Source organism: Centruroides vittatus, unplaced genomic scaffold (genome assembly GCF_030686945.1).
Source record: "Centruroides vittatus isolate TY-2023 unplaced genomic scaffold, ASM3068694v2 contig_474, whole genome shotgun sequence".
Lineage (NCBI taxonomy): Eukaryota > Metazoa > Arthropoda > Arachnida > Scorpiones > Buthidae > Centruroides > Centruroides vittatus.
The window spans coordinates 2,057,204-2,082,013 of NW_027122266.1; the positions used below are offsets into that span (position 1 = coordinate 2,057,204).

The 24,810-nt window shown below is 27.4% G+C and overlaps 1 protein-coding gene across 1 annotated transcript in view; it reads left to right on the forward strand.

Moving 5' to 3' along the window:
* LOC136977793 (dopamine receptor 2-like) overlaps nucleotides 1-24,810 on the forward strand; it is a 107,068-nt gene extending 82,258 nt beyond the window's left edge. Inside the window, exon 2 of the mRNA XM_067273362.1 lies at nucleotides 23,326-24,810. Coding sequence (XP_067129463.1) covers nucleotides 23,414-24,766 — 1,353 coding nt within the window. The 5' untranslated portion in view covers nucleotides 23,326-23,413 and the 3' untranslated portion in view covers nucleotides 24,767-24,810. The remainder of the gene's footprint in view (nucleotides 1-23,325) is intronic.

The following is a 24,810-nucleotide window of genomic DNA, read 5'->3' on the forward strand; positions in this document are numbered from 1 at the left end:
TACGACTGTTTGTATTTTCCGGTCTCCTGTCTTTTAACTGAGGACGAAACGGCTGATTACATGGAATTCTGTGTTGTGTGGCACTTACAAGACTCGATTGAAGAAGCTGCGGATATTCAGATGGGTTGTGTATCAGATATATCGGTCTCAGCACAATGAGTCTTTCAGGCATCAGTTCCGAGTGACTACCCCCACAAAAAAAATGATGAAGAATTAATTTTCTTCAATTTTTATTTTTATTTGTAAAATATTAATATAAATAACTATAATTTTCAGATGAATAATTATAATGTAATTCAAATTTAATAATACCACTTACACTAATTACGTATCAAATTTACTACAAATAATCATTTAATATAACATTAGTATAGTATCAAATAAAACCCATTTATTTAACTTGTACTTATGAAGAAAATGAATAATTGATTTTAACATTTTACAAATGCCTTAATTATTATAAATGATGAAATATTTAATTGTGTCAGATTCTAATTGGAGAAAGTTAAAACTTTTTAAAAGGTGCTTTTTGCTCCGTGGACACGGATAACACCTTTTATCGTGTTCATTATGGGTTCGAATAAGCCTATAACACGGAGGTCGGATAATGAAGAAAGAGGCCTGATATACCTGGTCAATTCACCCATGACAATTTCTAATGGGTAAATTTGACAGTAAGGAGTCTTAAATGTCAAATCTGCTTCCACTATTCTTATGTCACAACTTTCAAAAGTTTCCTTTATTTAGATGTTTCTGCTGAGCTCCACCTTTTCCAATCTGCTTTCACCAGTTTTTTACGGGGTTTTAAGTACATTTTTAGTCATTAATAACTTTATAAGAGAATAGTTTTCATGATAACTTCATATTCACGTGATAAATTCATATTCAAGTGACAACCTGCAGATTTTTCTCAATGTCCTAGAAAATAACTGCTCGATCTGCACCAGATTTTTCATAAAGGGCTTAAAAGTTAATAAAGGGGCATCCAGGTTTCTGTGGTAATCTATATTTTCTTTACTGTCTCAGAGAATAAATATGAAGAATTTGGTGCAGATAGGGCAAAAGGCTAAGAACAGAGAGAGAGACAAGCATTCTATCAACTATATCCAGCAGTATACACAAAGTCTCAAAACGTAGAGATTTGCAAGAAACTCGGGGGGTCAAATTTGACACGATTCTAATACTTTCCCTTGTTATGTATAGGTGCATAATAACCAGAAAGGTAAAATGGGACATTATTTTATAAATATTCTAGTTTTAAATCATTAGGCTTATATTAATTAATAGATGAAAAGTAATTGCAGAACGTCAAGTCACGTGGTAGACGATTGACCAATGAAATGATAGTTTAAAAATGGGCTATAATTTTATTTAAAAATATTCAGTATTTATAAAATAGTCAAAAGGACCAGAAAAAATATGATCAGTTATTGAAAGAGCCATTAAGAATATACAGACTTTATGTACTAGATTTTCCTTTAGCTTGGTGTTGCGAAAATCGCTCTCGTTGTAAATCTAGTGGAAAAGATACAGAATTTTGGTTTGCGTAAGTCCAAACGATTTAATGAATTTATATAAAATTTAATTTTTCTGTAGTCATCGCTGAAACTAAATATTTTAAATTTTATCCAAATCGGTTCATTGGTCTTGGAGATATTAATTGTGAAACTTTAACATTAGACGTGTGGCTAAGCTCTTTTTTTTTAACTCTTTCCGCCCTATGGGCACTAAGAGGGCTTCTTTTAGCAAGCCCATTATGCGTTCGGCCAGGCCCACAATGGGGCGGCCGGCTGGTGAGGGACGGGGACGACATATTCGGTCGGACCACCACCGAAAAATTCCTGGGACTTTTCGACCCAATCCGGATGCGATCCCGGGTCCCCCAGAGCGGTAGGCTGCCACCTTGACCGTTCGGTCATCCGGCCGTTAAGCTCTATGATATCAGTAACATTTATTCAATTCTAAGAAATAAGCTATACATCCACAAGAGCCGAATTATCGGGCTAGAGTTGGCCTAACGCCAAGCTCTAGTGCCAAATTGTCTTATTAATTATTTATTTATTATAGCCAACTCTAGCCCGATAATTCGGCTCTTGTGGATGTATAGCTTTGTAACGGGTTAGTCGTTATTTATTTATATCTAAGAAATAAGTTCAAATCGAAGTTGTTTAAGATACATTCAATTTCATTTTTAAATGTTTAAAATGACATTGAAGTATATTTAAAGTATTTTTAAATATCTACATTTTTTTAAAAAATATTTTTAATATTTTCTGTTTTCTAAAAACTGAAAACTAAAAATAAAAAATTGTTATGCGATGCGATATTGCAACATGACGCAATGTAGTGTGAACTGAATGGAAGACGAGGACATGTGTACCTTATCTCTCGTGAGACATGAAAATTCGCGTATGAATAATTTCCTCCTTGAAAGAAGAAAGATGTTAATTTTTTTTTTTTTTCAAGATAAGGAATATTAATAAGGGGGGAGGACAAAATCACGAGAGAAAAACTTTAAATAATATAATTTTCAATATATTCTCCCTGTAAAATTATTATAATAATAAAAATATAAGACTTCGATATTTTTAAATCGACGTTTTTGTTTTTATTGTTAAATAAAAATCTTAGATTTCAAATCTTAAAATAACTGACTTAAAAAAACTAACGTAAAATATATTTTAGAGGAACTATTTTTGCTTATAATATATCATTTTAAAAGTGTAGTATAACCTGAGAGTCAACTTATAATTTATATAAACATGTTTTACTTTTTAAAATAAATATAATTAATCTTTATGAAATCTGAATGTTTTATTTGATCAAAGTAAACAGTTCAGTCTTCAAAATGAAAGAATATTTCTTTGTAAAAGTAACTCAAGTATTAGAAAAATGTATTATTTTTGTATATATTAAAGACGCCCGAAAAAATGTGAAGAAAATGACGAAAGGAGGCGATGTTTAAGGCACAAACAAAATTTTCAAAGATAACTGTTTCATGTTCCAATTGTAGGATTGATGGGCAACATACGGGCGATCTTTCAAAGAGGAAGTGCCACCCGGGAGGACTTTCTATAGAAACTGAACCCTAATTAGGTGTTAGACACGTGAAGAAAACCCAAAAAACTCAAAGTTTTCAGTCCATTGATGAGGCGCGAACCCGAGACTAGTGTTAAGTGGTTTTATTCACTAGATTTCATAATTCTGAAGTTTATACATTTAAGTACATAAAATCTATTATTAGTAGTAAAGTAAATAAAAATACTATTTATTGTGATTTCGGGGTTCGCATTGTAGTAGTTTGCTAGATACATAAAACTTTAATTACAACATTGGCATTAAGTTAGACAATTACGTGCAATATTTTAACATCGTGGAAAAACAAAAATGTAGTGTTTGGCTATTCTGAAAAAATACGATTAATTACTAAAATAAAAGTCTAATCATATTTTCTCAACGAGTATCATCAAGTTATTTATTCGGGAACATTCAATTTTTAATATCAACGAATTCCTAAACTTTTTAATCAATATTTCTTATTTATTGTTATGAAAAAAATTACTAGAATAAAATTATTTATAAAGTAATGTAAGAATTATAAATTAAAATCTACTATGCATTATTATACTTGTAAATTAGGTTATCACCTCTCCATTCGTACATCATACTCGGATCTAGGAACCAGGAAAATAAGAGGGAAAAAAAACAAAGTTAATGAATTATATTTTATAAATTTCAGATATTATCAAATAAAGTATATCGATTTATTGTAAGATTATAATTAGCTTTAAAAATTCTTATGAAAAGATTTAAGTTGCATCGAAAATTTTTCGGTATTAAACAAGAAAAAGTTTTAATTAAAAATTATTGAATATATAAACCATTATCATTTTGATCAAATAAATCAGAGACTGATTTTATTAACTTTTAAAAGTATTAAAAGTTTTAAACTTTTAAAACAAATTTATACGGATGGATGGCTGAACCAAATTTTATTATTAGAAATTAATATTAATGTTGGCGAATTTTATTTATTAAGCTTAACTGAACAAATTTGAAAATTTAGGCTATTAATAATTTTTATGCCTTATTCTACGTACATTTTGATGAAAAATTTGACAAATGATAAACTGGCATCTAAATTTCAATTTCGTATTGTATCAATTACAACATAAAGCATCGCCAGGGCCTCTCAGAGATCAAAATACTTACTACTTCCGATGCATTTAGTATATTTAAAAAACAAACTAACATTTAAAAATTGTTTTAAGTAGTGAAATTTGACAAAACATAAGTTTTTCTTATTTCCTTGCACTTCTTGTTTATTAAATATGTTTTTGGTGCTCCATTAATGTGAAGCCCGGCTCAAATATCATTGTTGACACTTTCTGTGATAGAGCTACGGCATTATCCTTCATTTTAAATCTTCTCTTGGAAGATTAAAGTAATTTGAAACAAACATTAAAATTTTAAAAATATTTATTTATTTATTTATTTGTTCTTGTGCCATATTCCTCTGAATCAGAAGAAACAAAACTTATTATAAATAAGTTAGTATAAATATATAATAGAAACATTATATTTATATTTAATATTTGGTTAGTTAAATAATATTTTTAGAAAATTAAATTTTAAATAAATAATGCACAAAAATTTTGTTAAATTAGTCAAATATTGGATAAAAACTGCAATTGTTAAGAATAATAATTTTTTATACGTTATATTTTACAGTATAATCAATTGTATTAATATTTAATAAATAACAATGCATAATATAATATATAATTCAGTTGATAAGGATAAAGCGTCGGGAATTGAGTAATAATGAAAATTTAGTCCTGTAACAAACAGAACTAAATGAAATTAGTTTCTATAGTCAAGTGGTTCGATTGGTCCATTTAGAAATGAATTTCATTCATTTCATATGATAATATTAACTGAAATGTTCTAAAATAGATATTTATTAACAATAATTATAATAAAATGCTAACACGAAATAGTTGAGAGTATTCATTTCTAAATGGACTAGCAAAATCTAGTTAAGTTAGAGGAACTAAATTCATACTTTTTTATGCGAATTAGTTATTTTATTTAATCTTTTTCAATTTATCTAATATTAATTTATCATTTTATATTTGACAAAGTGAAAATAATGACGTAGCCAATAATACTGTATCTTATACACTATTTCGTAACTACTAAATTGAATTTTGTTAAGAATATTTTGACAATAATTTGAATAAATTTCTGATATAAAGTTTTAAATATTAAAATTACTTTAGTTAGCAAGTTGCCATTAAACCATTAAAGTTGCACTCTTTTAATTAATATTAAGTCTAATGCTTTTATTTAAAAATTATCTTCATTTTTTATTTTAATAGTATAATTTTTGAACTAAAAACATTTTTTGTATTATTTTAATATATTTAGTTCACTCACTTTATAATTTTTTTCTATTTTTATATCGTAACGACCTAAATAAATCTATTTAAAATAGTTTTAATTTTTACATAATTGAGAAAAAATGTTTCGAGTTTCATGTAAAGACTTAAATACTTTAAGCCAGGGTAATAAATTATATCTAACAAGAAATTAATATAAATTACTCTAATTTTTGTTTCTTTTTTCCAAATGTTTTCATGTAATTTTTTACACAGATTTTATTTATAAAATTGATAAAACATTATATAGACTTATTGATAGAAACTATAGAAATATTCAGAAAGAATTTATTTAAATGTTTTTAGAATTTATTCGAATGTTTTAAATGCTCTTATTAAGATGATAATATTCATTCTAATTTATATTTTATTTTCTATATTAAAAGATTTCGAAGATTATTTCATTAAAAGTATTGAAATTTTCAAGGTATTATTATATTTTCAATTATTATTATTAAAATATAACCTATTGATTTTACTTTAATTGTTAACATCAATACAAGTACAGGTATTAAGATGATATTTACACATTTTTCTTTTTTCTTGCCTTGTGAGCACGAATATGGCCTTTTAATTATACCTATGAAGGCCAGGCCTACAATAGTTTTACGCTATCCTCCCGACCATCGTGGGTTCGGCTAGACTAACAATGGGGGCGGCCGGATGGTGATAAACGGGACCTGACCGCTCCCGAAATATTTCTAGGGTCTTACGACCGACGGAATTCGATCCCAAGTGTTCCAGAGCGGTATGCTCTGGAACACTTGGGATCGAATTCCGTCTGAGCTGACACTTTAAGCTTGTATCCTACTAATCAAGCGGAGAACTAATTTAATGGAGACTACGTATAATTACAACATGTAAATATATTTAAATGAACAAATAGTTAATAATTTTTAATATCGAATTACAGAAAAAATTTTTGAACGTATTTGTGCGATTGAATTATAGCTTAGTAAGTCTATTATTAGTTATAAAGCAATTATAAGTTGCTTTAACGCCTACACAATGTAAGTTAAGAATGTATTAATCTCTTGATAAATATGTATTTTAAAATAGAAATTGTAACAAGATCACACAAAGATTATCTTTTATATACACTCGAGTAATAATTTATTGACTAATACTATTTAAACTTTACCATATTTTTCTTTCATAAATTAGTTTAATAAAAATCAAATTACGTGTCAACTTAATTTAATAAATGCAAATTTAAAAATTAATTAGAAATTCTAATTACTCTTAAATAAACTCATCCAATCTTTAAATTTAAATATTTATTTCTAATATTCGAAATGTAAAAAATATTTGTTTGTTTAATAATAACGGCTGAATCCCTGACAAGAATTACAGAACATAAGTTTATCGGTACAGAATTACAGTAAAAAAATTGACATTTAACCATTAACTTCCTCTTTATCTTCGTTAATTATAATTATTAAATTATAACAATTGAAAGTATTAAAATGTAAGGCTTACTTTTTAGTTTTTAACTTCTATGGGCACTGAGAATCTTTCTTCAATTCCGATTATGGGTTCGGCCCACAATGGGAGTGGCCGGATGATGAGGCACGTGGACTGACATTTTTGAAAAGGCTGTATATGAAAAATTCATGGGGTACGTGACATAGACCCGAAAAAATTTAGACCCACCACTGGCGGATCGATAAAACCACTGAACACTAGTAGTTGATCGCGGGTTCGTGCCTAACCAGCGACCTGGTCGCATGTTTTCTGGATTTTCATCACATTTATAATATGTAAATAGGGACCAGATTATCACAGATAGCCTTCAGCAAGAATCACCCTTGACAAATCAGTTTTATGTCACCTTGCCTTGTTTCATCAATCTAATCCGAAAAAATCAGGTCTGTAGTTTCGACATAAACTTAAATTTATATTGAAAGACTTATACTTAACTGATTCACGTGGTAATGATAAAATGTATATTGTACCATTTACCATTTTAGTAGGTTTACCTTAGAACTTTTATGATTCAACAACTGTACTAAAAATAATACGAAAAATATTATTTTTCAAAAATATAAATAATTCAATGTATTTTCTACGAAACTGGAATAATTTCTAAATGCAGCATGTAACAGTTTAGTTTAAACTTACATATTTATAGAATAAAATATGCAGTGAGTGAGAATATTCTATTACGATACAGTATATTTTATATTTTCCATCTTAAACTGGTTTACACACAGTATATATATATATATATATATATGCAAAATATAGTGAAAGTTTTAATCTAGTACTTTTGACATTAAGATCTACTCTAGCGATAAATGAATGATAAAAACCCAGAAAATTAGTAAAAAGGTGCTATTTAACATGAAAAATTAATTAATGAATCACCAATTAATTTAAAAGCAACGCCTAAATCCAAAAATAAGTAATCAGTCGAAAATTTTTTTTTGTGAAACTGATTTAGAAATCGATAATAATAATATTAATCGATTAAATAATCGAAAGAATTTATATATATACTGTATATATGAATTTCTCTGAACTGCTTTTGTTTGTACGGTAAAACCTGGTTTTAACAGGCTAATTCGAGCGTAAAGGTGTCCGTTAAAGCCGAAAGTCCGTTATATTTTATTATATAACGTTGGTTTTCCGACTACGTGTGTTAAAAAATTCAGCAACGAGTTGCGTAAATTTCCTGACAAGAGTTAAAAATTTTGTGCCGCGCCATCCGTTATAAAAACTTTTTAAAATAACATTTCATATTATAAAATAGCCAAAGGCTTAATTTTGAAGATAGAGACGAGTTTCATAAAAAAAATTTAAATGTTAATAACGAATAAAATCTTCATTAAGTCCGACCCCACTCGAGATATGACACACGATCTCTATCTCCTCATCCTTTGCCTTTAATCACTGACATTTAATAGGATCAACCCTCTTAATACGCAAATTTCGGTACTAAATTTCAGAAATTTTCGACAAAAGACACAGGAATTATTAAATTTTAAAGTGGTTTAAACAAAATCGTTTTCTTGTATTTGAAAAAATATATATATCCTATATATCAATAATAACTTGTTAATCTTAAAATGTTTTTTATATGTAATTAAAGATTAACAAGGTATTAATTTTTACGTATTACATACGGAAATTAATTGTCTGTTAAATTCGAGGTTTTACTGTGATTAATAAACCAACATTTTTACTCCAAATATTAAGTTTTTATTGTTAAAAATTGGTGTGTCATTAGCAATGTTGCATAAATAATTCATGAAATCATAATCGAGTAAAATATAGAAACGTGATATAAAATATGTTATAATTAATAGGTTTACTATTGAAAAATAAGATTAATTTATTTTAAAAAAGTACATTAAGGTATCATTAAGTTGTAATTAATTTTGTTATTTCTAGATTTATAGAAACTTATCTGTTTAAAAAAAAACTACTGTTTTTTTAAATGTAAAGTCGTGTCTTTTTTCAAAAATTTCAATTCATCATTATCCTTTGAAATTTTATTATAATTTTTTTAAATACTGTACATTCAAATTTGTTTTCCACTAAACCGAGTATGAGGCTAAACTGAAAAACCCCAAACAAGGAGAATGGTACAGTTGAAGTCGCGTTACAACATCATCTTCGTAATGTATACTTCATCGTTATATGGAATTCTCATTGTTACAGGTAGTTCAGTTTAGCGCCAATTTAGTTTCAGTTTCGGAAACAGAATGGCGCTAAATTGAGGTTTTAATAATGAGGTATACGCAGAAATTTGAGTTTCAGAGTTTGAAATGTGATAAAAAATGTCGTTTGCAGTACAAAAATCGTTAATTTATTAATTTACAGGTACTGAAGGGGTCCCTATTTAATATTTTTGGAAAAGAGTTTACAAATATTCACTGACACTTTACGATAGTCCGCTGTTTAATTGGACGCTATATCGAGATTTGGATCAAATTATAAAACAAGAAAAGCAAATATGGCATTAAGAATAATTCAATTTATTCCAGTGTAAATGAATTAAAAATATCGTTTTTAAGTTAAATAAAATATGAATAATTGCTATTTATTTAATTATTCAGAAATTTTTAAAACATTGAAAATTATATACGAGTTTCTACGATTAAATGAATTCACAAAAATGGAATATACATAAAATAATGCTTATAACAGACAAAAGACATTAAAAATTTATACATTCTCCCGACAGTAATATAAAATAATAACCTAGAAATTTCGAAATTTCAAGAAAAATTTATTTAAAATTTCATATTATTTAATATTTAAATAGTTTCATATTTATTTCATTTTGTTGAAACTATACTTCGTTTTCTTAACAGTTTCTAGAAAATAAAAATAGAATTCTGACGATTTCTCGTCCAATTATTTATACGCCCACTATTGGTCGAATGGATAAAACTGCTGAAAATCGTTGGTGGGTTCGCGCCCCATCAACGGAGTTTTCCGAATTTTCTTCACGTGTCTAACACTGAATAAGAGCCGATTTCCCATAGAAAGTTGTCTCGGAAATCACTTCCAGTTGGCAGATCGCCCATGTGTTGCGTTGCCATACTCCATTAAACCACATCAACTATCTATATGCGTTGTACTCTCCATACTTTATAGTTATCGAAATTAGTTCAGGATATGTAATCTCTATTGTCTATACCTTATGTATTTTACATTCGCTCTATAAATGTACACTTTATAACTATATAATTCTGATCATAATCATTAAGTTGTCTGATTAAATAATAATAATTTCATTAAATCAATTTTGTAATAAAAAGGGTTCTAAATTCAGTTTAGACAAAACGTTGTATTCACAAATGTACTTGGATCGAGCCTGGACATTTACAAACCCAGCTTATCTTGTATTAAAGATATTATCTACGTTTTTGCTATTACATAAAGATATTAAACATTTTAATATTACATTCAGAACAGTATTGATCTACTTCATTATTAAGAATTTTCGATAAAGAAATTAATAACGCGAATTGTTTCTGGTTAACATCGAATAATGGAGTTAGAAGATTCCATAAAATATGTTAATCTGAAAATAAATGCATCATTTAATTAATTTTTTTACTGAACAAAATGGAAGTATAGAAATTTTATTACAATTTAATTAAGTTTTGAAAGAATAATCACCCACTGGAAATTAATTTCGATATTGTTTGATATTATTGATTACATTCTAGTCGTTATCAAGTTAACTGGTTTGATTTTCATTAGATTATCTAATTAAATGAGTTTATTGACGTATTTTGAAGTACTCCATCCTGAAATAGAATTTATTTTTCGCTTTTAACACATTATAAAATGTATTGTTACATAATAATAAAACCATCTATAAACAAATAATAAATCATAATTATGTTTAACTGTTTTAAATTGCGAATTAACTCAGGAAAAGTGTCAAAAACTAGTTGCGGATCATTTTATTTCATTAGAAAACAAAAGACAACGTTTCTGAAGGAGACACGTGGGAAGAAGTAAAAGTGTTTAAAGTATTATTTAAAAAAATTAATTTTTACTTTCTCATTCTAAAGATGTTTTAACAATAGCTTATAGAACGATTAAGAGAACCAATGAATAGAAACGTAAGTATTTAATAAATACCGAATAAATTCTGTTTTACTTTTAATCGGTGATCATGATCCACTTATCGTCGAAATTTCGTTGTTGCAAGATAATTACTATCAATGCACAAGGCCACCGAGAGGAAAAAGCTTGCGATTTTTCCTCGGTTCCGGTTGAAACTTAGGAGTCCATAGTGATTCCTATCCCCTATAAAATTAACGTTATTTTTATAACAGAAAATAAAATTTGTAAACCGCTTTTTATTAATAGAGAAATATTCTACGTATTTTATTTGTTCAAAAAACAAAAGCTAAAAGGAGCCAACTATTCAGGGGCGCTTTATCTTATGGGCGAAAAGGGTAAACCAATCTTTTATAAAATTATTATTAGGCCTATAGTAAGAACATCGAAAGTTAAATTTGACCTCATATCGGGGGGCCCTAGATTGTAGGCTCAGCGCAGATCTTCATCCTCCAGAAGTCTCATTAAAAAACAAACGAGGATACTGGGGATTCTCCTCCATAAATCCCCCTCCCAAAAAATGTTTGAAGTCAACACCGTACAGTACATGGGGTTCCTAATTCAAATTTTCCTGGGCCCCATGAAGCTGTAATGCGCCACTGGCCACTAAGAGGTAAAAGGCATAAACGGGCTCGTTTTTCCTCGGACATAAAAAAAATTAAGCTAATTTTTCAAAAATTTTCACAAGTTGCACAAATTCCAAATTTATTCAAAGTTTTAATAAAAATAAATTTAAAATCTTCTTCTTAATTTATTTAAAACAGGTAATTATTTATCGTTTTTTTTTTTTATTAAACAGTTTGGAAAATTCTTCTTGTCCTCTTTTTAGCATTTAGATAAGCAAAAAATACGATTAACTAAAGAGAAAATATTCTGTTATTTTTATTCTTTAAGGAATTCCGGCTGCTTAATTATTAAAGATATTTTAACGTTAAATTCCTAAATATCCTCCTCAACATTTTTTAAATAAATAAAAAATTGTAAAAGAAATCAAATAAAATGCTGTATTTAAGTAAAGACTAGAACTTTACCGTGTTAACTTTCTAAAAGTATAAACAACTGATTAACATTTTCACAAAGATTTCTTTAAGTTAAATCCATAAAAAAAAATAATTTAAGAATTTCTTGAATGAATATGAGGGATTCCCTTATGGATTAAATATATATATATATTTGTTTTTATTTTATTTTAGAATATGAAACGAATTAAGTTACATTATAAAATATTAACGGAGTATTATTAATAAAGTAAACGGATTAAGCTTAAATATAAGTGTGTTCGATAGTTCCGCAAATAGAAACAGCTAAATGGATTTCCAAAGAACCTTATCTTAATGGAACAATTAAGAAAAAGATATATAAAAGAAAGAATTATCGTAGGAAAACGGAAAAGAATATTTCTTTCAATGGGATATTAGCTGTACATATTTATTTATATTTTGCTATTTATATATACCCTTGAATATTCTTGGATTATTTTTATCTCATTAATAGTCTAAAGATATTACGATGCAGACTTGTAAATAATTATTTTCAGATACGTCAACTTATTCTTTTACGTTTTTTATAGAAAATATATTTTGTAGCTTTATAAATTACCTTTCTTTTATACTTATATTTTATTAAAAAAAATCTTTCTTTTCGTGAATTAAATTCATTGTTTTAATGAAAATATTGAACAAATTGACAGTCCCTATCTAAATTATTCTTTATTAAATTTAATTCTAAAATATATTAGTAATTTATTAATAAAAATATAATAAAAGTCTAATTTAGTAGCGTAAAAAGTCATTTTAATTTTATTTTTTTTCGACGTTTATATTTGAAATTTAAAATCATTCATTGAGTACGATAAAGATTTATTCAACACCGAAATTAAATTTAGACTTTATACAGAAAATTAAATATAAAATTGACGTTTATAAACTTAAATATAACATTTTATATTAACAGAAAATAAAAATATAATTCCCAATACAATTCTTGGAAGTGAACGGAAAAAATCTTTTCTAACTTCAGAATTTATCCAAGGATTAAATGATGAGAAGAGAGAGCAGAGAGAAAAAAACTGCTTCTATTTTGCTTTATTGAAATAAAGTCAATAAGAATTCAAGATGTTCATCCCAATGTTATGAGTGATTCAAAAACTTTACGATATTTTATTGCAACGATCGATATTTGTCTTAGTCACGTGTCTGTATTATAGATCCTTTTACATAATTCAAAACCGTAAAGATTAAAGTTTTACTTTTAAATACTTGATTAACATATATTTAAATTCGAAAAACTTTTAAATATATATATTTTTTCCCTTTCCGTATGATAATAGACTTATGTTTTACTCATTGTCAAGTTGTTATTATCATGACAAAAGCAAAGAATCGTTCGCTTTTGTTATGATAATAACATCAAATAATCAGTTGATAATAGTTATGATATAAGTGAATGCTTTTGTTACAAAGCTTGGAATTATCGACAGATGTGTCAATTTGTGATTTTGGTGTCATTCTCTTTGTACTTATGATATTGATCCTTACAGAATAACAAGCACAGCATCCTTATTATAACTTAGATAATGAGTGTTATTGATTTTGTTAGATCAATAATTATTTGATTAACAATAAGAAATTGTTCATCTTGAATTGTATCCGTATTAAATTTCTTCATTTAACTTGTAATATTCTTTTAAAAATATTCAAAATTAAGAAAATTTTGTTGTTGTTTTTTCCCTCTTCTCAACTCCTGGATTGGTGGCAAGTAAACCACAGTGAGAAACGGAAATTATCCCACCTAAAATGTTCTTTATTTTCATAAGAATAAGTTCATTTTAATAGTTGTTACCCTAAATTAACTATATAGTCTGCGCTCGACGAGATAACACTTTAATTCTGTACATTTTAAGACTACTTCTTATACACTAGAGTTTTCACTTATTACACTCTGATAAAGATAGCGTAAGTAGAAACAAGTAAAGAACATGAGTTAAGTGGATCAATTAATTACTAGTCACTAAATCGTTTATGTTTTACTCTACCTGAGACCAAATCTTAGGGGTCCTTGGATGTGAATAGTCGGATATATTACGTTCCTAATATTTTCCTTCCATAGCCGAGTATATTCACACAATAAGAATTTTTCTAGATGTCGTTTAAGCATTATGTTCTCGGTCTTCCTATTCCTAGTTGCTCTTCAACATCGAGAAACTAATCTGAATGTGTTATTATTATTCTATGCAGTCTAATTTAATAATGTAATTTATCATTAGATATAGCAAAATAATTTGTATTATAATGTAATATGAACGCATTAATTAGCTAAAACCTAAAGGTGTGCGATTATCATAAACGTGAAGATGTAAATGTTAATTATGTGTGTAGCGAGATAGTAATTCAGTAGTGTGTTATGCCAATAATTAACTCGGCAGTAAAATGATTGATGTAATTAAAATACAAAATTTAAGAATGATAACCGCAGTTCTATCCTCCTTGAAAATTAATGATTTAATTTATCATTTATTAAAATTAATTATTCTTTATTAAATTTAATTCTATATTATTTTTAATAATTCTGATATATTTAAATTTTAGTTTGTATAAATAATAAAACATCTTTTTTTTAAATCTATTTATAAATGTTTAACATTTCTTCTCGACACTTTCAACTTTAAATTGCATTTCTATGCTATTTTTTTAATAAATATGCAAATTTCTATCTGTTTATTTTGTTAAAGTAAACTGGAATACTAAAACGATACTTTGATCTGAAAGAAATGTTAAAAAATAATCTAATTTATATTTTTTCTTTTAAATTTTTATATTTTTTAAAAATATTATTTACTAAAATTTATTGAATTTCTCTCGAAACTTGTTGGCTTCTGCTTTGTATTCATGAGCCTGGGCTAGGCATTCAAGGGCCTCTCAGAGGGTAAAGGGATCTAGGGCCCTATAGCAAATTAAATTATTATATTAATATTAAAATAAGTAAACAAGAAACTTTTAATAACGTTATAGATTGTTTTAATGCATCAAATATATAAAAATAATGAGAAAAATTAAAATAGTCATTATATTAAATTAGTTTAAGTAATTGAAACTGCCATAATTATATTTAAATTAGACCTAATATATTAATAATTACAATGCACTGTTACCTGATATAATATTATTTATCATTTCTTAAGTTTGAAATTAAATTGTGAATTAATTCAATAGTGGGAAAGGAATTCTAATTAATAAATTAACAAGATTGTTATATTACATTTTAATATTCAACTCAAATCACTCAATTTACTTAATTATCGCATTATATAATTAATCGGCATTACGAAGTATATCAACTGATATTTTACAATTTAATCTTTATTCAATTTTAATTTGAAAATTATACATTATGCAATTCCTATAAATGAAATGCTCCTGACAAAGCCCTAATACAGAGGGGTCGGCAGATCATTTGGCCCAAGCTTCACATTTTTGGGATCTCAAAAATATTTGTTACAACTTTTTTCATTCGGTCGCATCTCTTTATGTATTAAGGAGGAAAAACGTTTAATTTTGTCAAATTTTATTAATTAAACTATAAAATATCAGCTAATCAATGTTGGTGCTTTACACCTGGTCCTCTTCATTGTTGGTGTGGCTAAACCCAGAATGGATTTAGAAGGGTTTTTCTCCTAAACCCAGTATATATATATATAGAGGCCTCAAAGTTGTAAATTACTTTTCTGAGACAGAAGATCTTGCAGACCTTAATTTTTGACTTTGAGAAGTAAGAATTAAGGTCTGCGAGACTCTCTTTTTTAGAATAGTAATTGATAAAGGCCTATGATCCCAGCCCTGATATAATGTATAAAAATCTATGATCCGTTTGCATTTGATATTTAATATCATATCTTCACTTCTTAAAACGTATATAACAAGAAATGAAAATATATCTTATTCTTATAAGAAAGATATATAAAGATTTCGTTTGTATTTTTGATATCGTATTTTCTACAAAATATATAAAATATTATACAGTATAATCGTTACCTTAACCATCTTTTCTTCTCCAAGAAATATATTTCATTGTAGATATTCGACTTATACCAGATAAATTTTTAAATTGTATTCTTGGTTCTGAAAGAAACATTCGATAATAAAAATAAATAAAAGTTTTATATTGTAACGTAAAAATATTTCATCTTTGTTAAAATATTTATATATAACTCACGATGAAAGTTATAATTTAGTTTTATATTAAAAATAATTTTAAAAACTTGCCAATTTTTGTAATTAGTAAACACTGTTTTAACATTAATTAAGGTTATTTCATCACGGCTAAAGCCATTGTTATCATGTAGATATGAATCGTTTATTAATTAAAAAAATAAGAAAGAAAATTAAAACGAAACTAATTAATCTATTTATCACTTTTAAAATTAATAAGCTTAAAATCAATGAAATCTTTTTAGAAACTTTTTAAACGTGTTTTTTTTTTTAATTGTATAAGAACAGTATATTAACGTTAAACGGAAATATTCAATGTATTTTTAGAATCAATAGACTTCAGTGTCTTCAAGAATATTTAAATTTATTCTTATAACTCTGGCATTCAACCAGTAATCGATCACACTGGTTGAATGTTAGAGTACATACGCGATGCTGCTTATGTAATACTGTGGCCGAGCGCGCTCTTGGAGCTTTAGTATCTGATAGACAAGAAACGTGAGTGTGGACCTCAATTTTTCATGGTCCTCATTAGTAAAAAAAAAATTTTTTATAATGTTTCGTCGGTCATCTATTTGGTTCAATAGAATACAAATCTTCAAGCTAAACACTCAATCCTACTGTGTTTGAGTGTGTTCTTACTCACAGTTTCAAGTATGGTTGATTGTTCATATATCTACTATATTATCAGTTTAGTGAAAATGTGTAGTTAGATATTCGGCGCGATCTTCGATTTGTTTAAAACAGTTATTCATTTTTCATACTTAAATACATTATTTTAAGTCATCAGTAAGCTCTAAGAAAGGGATTTGGAGCCTTAAAACTACTTAATCTGTCATTCTATTTGATGGAAATATAACGGAACTTATTTTATAAGTTAACATAAAAGAATACGTTCAAACTTTAAACTTAGTTTATATCATTAATATTTTGTATTAACATTATGGGTGGAGTGCTTAAAAAGAATCCGAATTATTTGAATAGGAATGAGTGACAAATAAAGAAGAATGATTTATTTCTTTAAAAATCTAGGCTAATAGCATTTTTCTTAAAATAGTATTTACGGAAAATGAAATCTGATTTATTATTTTGTATAAATTGTTATACTCTGTATTTATTATACTAAATCATATTATCTACTTAAATAAGTAACTTGATTTAGTGTAATAGTCACGACATGTTTAAATAAATTTGAAACATTTTAATATGTGCATAAATCTAATTTGAAAAGTTGCTTATTCAATTAAATATAAAAGAAACTTTAAAGTTAATTTGCAATAAATCTCAGGAAAATAAACATATTTATATAACTTATTTAAATGTTGAATATAATTAGTTCATTATTATAATCGATGTTGTCTAATTATTATTCTCGGATTACATATATCATAAATTGATAATTTTTAATATAATTATTTATTATTAGATTAAAATATTTTATTTATATTAATCTTTGTACATTTTCTCAAATTATATTTAAATTTGTTATATTAACTCGAGTATCTAATGGCATTAATACTTACATGATTATGATGCTTTTATGTAATGATCTTTTAATTTTTAGCTTATGTTTAGTTGTATTGAATATTTACCTTATATAATTTCAACTTATACTTTAATCTCAAAAGTATTTTTTATGTGCAAAGATAAAATAAATTTTCTGAATCTTCTTTATATATGCTTTTTCATACGTAGTAAAGCGCTACTGGAGTAGCCTCTTCCTTATCTAAACATGCATTACTTTTAACTACATATGTAAAACTACTTTTAAAATTACATGTTAAAATGGGAAAGTGCCTGTAAAATAAAATCAGTTTCGCTAATGTTTTATTTCGTTTCATTGGTGAACGATAAAACAAGATTTTCTCATTATAACAGTGATAAAAGGCGTAGATGAGGCGAGAAGATAGATCCTTTGCCTTTCGGCGGCACAATTATATCCATAAAAATTGAAAATCAAGTTGCAAATTTGTCATCACACCTACTTAATATCCTTTATCGAGACAGTCCATGAGAAACGTTCTGTAATAATTTCAGAACATTTTTCACCCTAGGAATCGTGCAATATTAATTTCTAGGATGCAATTATTGATAGTTTGCAACTTGACTTACAGTTTTTATGGAGATAGTCTTTTGCCCTTGAACCGTACAATTCATGCCTAAATCACGAATATCTTAACTTCAAGAGCGGGAGTTTGAAAAGAACGCATAAGGGCGTATTTAGAAGACTGAAAATGTGTATTTGTATTTTGCAAATATTTTAAGTGGTTAATTGTTTGGCCTATTGTTATACAAAATATAATGTAATTTATGATTTATTATCTTTATGGCCTAGTGGCTAAAACTACTGAACGTTGTTTGCGGGTTCGCACTTGGTCCAACACGGTGCTTTCCGGGTTTCTTCACATGTTCCTAAGTAGCAGCCATAGAATGTCCTGAAAGCATCCCTTTGGCAGATAAAACCCTGTTGCTTTGCCTTATCCTATCAACCCATACCTAAAATTTATTATTGAGTTTTACCAATAGTTTCAAATACAAGTATTGTCTTGTTACCGCTCGTATCATACACTCCTTTCTCCTCCTCTCTCTCTCTCTTCAACTTTTTTAAGGACCAAACTACTTGAACAGTACTTAATCAATTGGAAGAAAATAATAATAATAATCATCGTTTTGAATTAATAATAAATTTTTAATTAATAAAATTTCTTAAACTTTCTCTTACTGTAAAAAATCTTAGAATCATTTAATTGATTTAACTCGAAACTTTTTATTGAAAGTACTTTTCCCCTCTTCAGATGTTCATTTTATTGATTTAAATAATTTTAATTTAATTTAATTATATTAAATTCAATTTTAAGAAATCGATATTAAACTCTTTCATAAAAAATATTCCTTAAGAAATCAAATGATATTAGAATTTCTTTTTTTATAATAAAAAAGTTCGTTATTAATTATAAAAGTGTTTTTTATACTTAAAGTACTCAAAATTGAGGAATAAATTACATTCTCGGTTAGGTTATTTGTGACATTTATGCATTGAGTTAAAAATATATTAAGCATGTTATATCCACTTCAGCTAAAATCTATAAAATATTGAGATGAATACCGACAAAGGAATAAAAAGTTGGATCGATAAGTTTGAATTTGTTCAATCGGAAATAAAACTTTGTCCATTTCAAGGTTTCCCTTCTATATTTAGAAGAATGTCTCGTTTAGATTTCACTGATTGGATTTACGTGGGCGACGAAGGAAAGGTTAAGGTTTTTTAGGTACGGGTTGTTTTGTGATTTAGAAATTCAATTACACGAAGAATTAATCATTAGAAAAATTAACTGATCAAAATACTATGTAAAATCAGCCGAAACCTCGATATAACGTCTTTATAAATTGTGCCATCTTTCGTAAAGAACAAATGAGTATTTTTTACTTTATTCTCTCCGCCCTGTGAATAGTGAGAGGGCCTTTTTCAAACCTATTGTGAATTCGGCTAGTCCTATAATGGGGCGACCGGGTGGTGAAGGAAAGCGCCTGACATATCCGAGATGAACCACACCCTAAAAACTTCCTGAGGCTTTTCGAAATGCTCAGATTTGATCCCGGATCCGCGCAGATCGGTAGACTGCTGTCTTGGCTATCCGGCCGGATAAATGAATACTAATGAACGGATCTTCCCCGTAAATATTAAACAGAGAACCCTTCAGAATTAATGAATTACTAAATGATATTATGACTAAATCATACTATCTTCCAAGTCTCAAACTGTAACTTGCATTTAGATCTTATTAATACAGATAATAAAACCTGAATTTAGCGCCAGCTTCAGAGGCGAATAAACTGTGACGTTTGAATATAGCTTTCAATGAAATTATTCGTATATAATATTTCGCGTTTATTAATTAGACAATATTAAAAATCTAATTATTAATATAGATAAAATCATTTTAAGAATTTATGTTGTTCTTTGGATAAATTTCATTTTATTATTTTATATACCAGAATGAATTTAATTCTGTTATGAAGTAAATCAATAGTTTATATTTAATACTCGTTCATCCAGTAATTGATCTCATTGTGATGAATTAAAGATAGAGAAACAACTTTATTGATAGTGTTTCTGTATATAAAGTAGTAGTGTCCAATTCTCTCCAATAAGTAATATTGCACTTTTATAAAATTTAATATAATAAAACCAGCAATATTTGTTATAAATATTTTTTAAATTGATTTCTTTAAATATTTATTTTCAATTATAATTTATTTATTTTTTGTGAATTACTGTAACATGTTTTTCATTTTTTCGTTTAAGAATTTTAGATATTAATTGTCTTTAAAATTTTCTCGTAATTGATAAACTTTTGCAAATATTAGTGAATGATATGTAGACGTCTACCGTTGTAGTTTTAAATAAATGACAATTTAGAAGCAATATTTTATTGTAAATACAGTCAAACTTCGATTTACCGCCTCTGCAATTGACACTAAATCGCTAAAATGAAGTACTTCAAACTTATTAGGCTAATAATGCGGTCTTTACATAAATGTGAGCTTGAGAGTTTCTAAGTCACATGATCTGCTGATAACCATGTGGTTTGTAATGTAAAATCCTATATTAAGTGAAAAATTCCTCATTTTATTGTTCTGCGAATTATTTTTATCGACTACCCCTTTTTTAGTCTGAAAGTTAGAACTACCCCAATTAATTTTTTGGTATTTTTTAGTTACCATTATTCAGTAGTAGCTTAGCCTGGGATTTTATTGATTCGCTGTTCTATTTTTATATTATTTTTTGTAATTTTTATTAGGACCCTTTCCTGGTCGCAACTTATAGTTTGTGTATCACTGCTCCACTTACCGTTTATGGAAAAGATTCATTCACAGGTGTTCAATGGAGCTTTCGAGGGTATACTTGAATAGTATACCCTCGCATAGTATACACTATGCGATTTAGCGCACTCTTAAATAGAGTGCGCTAAATCGAGGTTTGACTAAAGTTATATTAAATAAGCTGTTTAGCTTAATTTATTATTATATATTATTTTGTAAACTTTAATAAGTAATCTAGAATTAATTAGAATGAATAATTTTTAAGATGAATTTTAGGAAATTTTTAAATATCAAAATATTTAATTAAATAATAAACTAATCTAAATTTTAAGCTAAGTCTCAATTGAATAAACTTGAAATTATTTTATACAAATAATTATATTTCTGAATTTTTACGAGCTTTACAATTTCTGTAAACTCGTGAGAATTATAAAATATATCGAACAAATTATAAATTAAATTGCCTTAAAGTTAATTAAAATTGTTTATAACAACATATTTTAATCGCTCGTTTTAAGTAACATTAAGCATCGTTAAATTACGTAACAACTGGTACAGGTATGCTTACTTTCGCGTCATTAGTATTGTCTGAATTGTCTTTAACAAGATTAAATTCTACCTGAGAATAATTAACACATAAACTAAACAGACTATACTTTAGGGCCTCACGCTACGAAGGTGTAGCTTTGAATTTCATGCGTTTAAATCTATTCTTATTTAGTGAAGTGGAAGGACCTTTTATAACTTCGAAACATAATGCAACCCTAATTATCCTGTTTGGAATTATTTCTAACATGTCGACACTATTATTTAGTTTCTAAGTAAATAATATTAATATTGCTAATAAATTTAAATATAAAATTAATTATTATATTATACTATACAGATCATTAATAATTAAGAAATCATATTCATTTGAAGATTATTTATTTTTATAATTTCTAGTATTTAGTGAAATTGTTTCATGTAATCGATGAAAAAATTTGATGGACAATAGAAAAATAAATGTTAAAATTCTGAAAATTGAAAGAATTATATGAGAAATAATCAGATCCTTAGAATACTTAAAGAACTGATTATATTTACACTTGTATTAAAATCCCTTTTCCTTCATCCGATTTCTCGGATGCTGATCAAACTTTGGCTTCGATTGTGGAATAGACTGACTTGTGAGCTTAATGGACAATGAATACAAGATTTAGTCCGCAATAGTAAACTAATAGCACTTGTGTTCAAATTGAATCGTAAAATAAATGTATTTGAAACGTGAGAACGATTCATTAAATTAAAAGGAGATGAAACTCTAAATTTCAAAATTAAAATATAAAAGAATTTGTATGCAATTCAAATTGTATTCTAGTAAATCGATATATATATTAAACCGGAGACGGTTTTCTCGTTAATAATGAATCTTATCTTGCTGACAGTAAAATATATATACGTAAATGTTACTTTATTATTATTACACACTTATACAAGATGATGACAGAACTCTCTTTCCAGCCTATTATTGAGGACATGAATAGTGCCACCATTCTGAAAAATATTGATTTTGAATTTTAGCCATTACTGATTAGCTATTTGAGAACGTAAAATAAATGTATAAGCTTCAGTAGGTTTTATTGCTTTCCATTTATTTCTAATGTTATTTCTAGTCATATACGTTATGTTTTCAAAACCTATTAACCAGATATTTTGGAATTCAATTAAAAAATGACAAAAACCAGTAATTTTAGGAGCTTTCCAATTGACATCATTCCCACTTTCGTCAGCACCTTGAAGCAGATGCTAAAAACTTAAAGGAAGAAAACAGGATAGATTCAGTTATCGTTTAGCTCAGTCCTAACAACTGTGATTAACGCTAATATTTTACCAATATAAACTAATTAATTCCGCAATTGGTTAAGGAGAGACTTTTAACTTAATTTTGTATTATAATAATTGTTACAGTTTCACATGTTTACTGTTAATGTATATTTTAATTTTCCAAGCTACTACAGTAAAATTTAAAAATAATACAAATTATAATTATAAAAATATTTTAAAATATCATAAATTTATTTTGACACATATAAATATAGACATATATTTAAAAAGTTTCTCTTTCCTTGTCATAATTTGGAATCTTCAACTTGGTTTAATAGAAACTGAGTTATAATTTTATTTTTTATATGTAACTAATAATATATAAATAAATTAATAGTTATATGTATTCTGAAATTTTAAATATATTTTAATGTTCTAACTAAAAATATATTTTTTAATAGGATGGATTGAAATATACAGTACCTGCAAGTGATTTACGAAATCTTATTATGTACAAAAATATGCAAATTTGGGTAATGAAGACGAAACATGAGTGATTCTTTAGAGCCTGACTACTTAAATCAAGTCAACATGACAGCCTGGTTGTTGGCAACGATGAGATCTCAGGGCGTGTCAATAAACAATAGTAGCTGGTCAGCAGATAATATTGACGATTCAAGTTCAATACTGATAGCTTCTAACGTCACTACTAAACCAGAATTACACATACATCGTCCTCTTCTAGCTGTATTATTAGCATTCTTCTGTGTCGTTACAGTTTTCGGTAACGTTTTAGTGATGGTTGCAGTAGCCAGAGAACAATATCTTCATACTGTTACTAACTATTTCATCGCTTCTTTGGCAACTGCAGATTGTCTAGTTGGTGCATTAGTAATGCCATTTAGCGCAGTTCACGAAGTTATGGAAAAAGTATGGATATTCGGACAGGACTGGTGTGATACATGGCATTCTTTGGATGTCTTGGCCAGCACAGCATCCATACTTAATTTATGCGTTATATCTTTAGATAGATATTGGGCCATAACAGATCCGATCACGTATCCGAGTAGAATGACGCCGATGAAGGCTGGCATTTTAATAGCCTTAGTATGGATGTGTTCTGCTTTAATTTCATTTCCAGCAATAGCATGGTGGAGAGCGATGTCTAAAGAGGATCCACCACCTTATGAATGTCTCTTTACCGACGATGTCGGATATCTAGTCTTCTCGTCTACGATTTCTTTTTACGGACCTCTTACTGTGATGGTATTTACTTATTTTAAAATCTATAGAGCAGCTGTTGAGCAAACTCGAAGTCTTAAAGTTGGTTGCAAGCAAGTACAAGCAATGAATGGTAATCACAAAACACCTCTAACATTGCGAATGCACAGAGGAGGTATGTTTCAAAGTGGGTCATATCGTTCGATTTATTCTACTGTTAGTAATGGTCACGATAATGGATACGAAAGAGGAACTTCTTTTAAATTTACAAATAAAAACCTGAAAAGTTTTTCTCTTAGTAGGAAACTTTCCAAACTTGCCAAAGAACGAAAAGCTGCAAAGACTTTAGGTATTGTTATGGGTGTTTTTATATTGTGCTGGTTACCCTTCTTCGTTACAAATGTACTTATCGGAATATGTGGCGAGAAATGCATAGTAAAACCAGACTTAGTGTTATCAATAGTGACGTGGCTAGGATGGTTAAATTCCGGTATGAATCCAGTCATTTATGCCTGTTGGAGTAGAGATTTTAGAAGAGCATTTACGAAATTTCTTTGTTTTTGTTTTCCTCGTTATATCAGAAAAAAACGTTCTTATAGGACTAGATTGAGAAGAACATTAAAAGAAGATATAGGAATGGCGAGTATGAAGTCTTCCGCTACTGAAGAAGTGCATTTATAATTTATCATTATGTTACTAAATATTTATAAAATTTGTACAGTTAA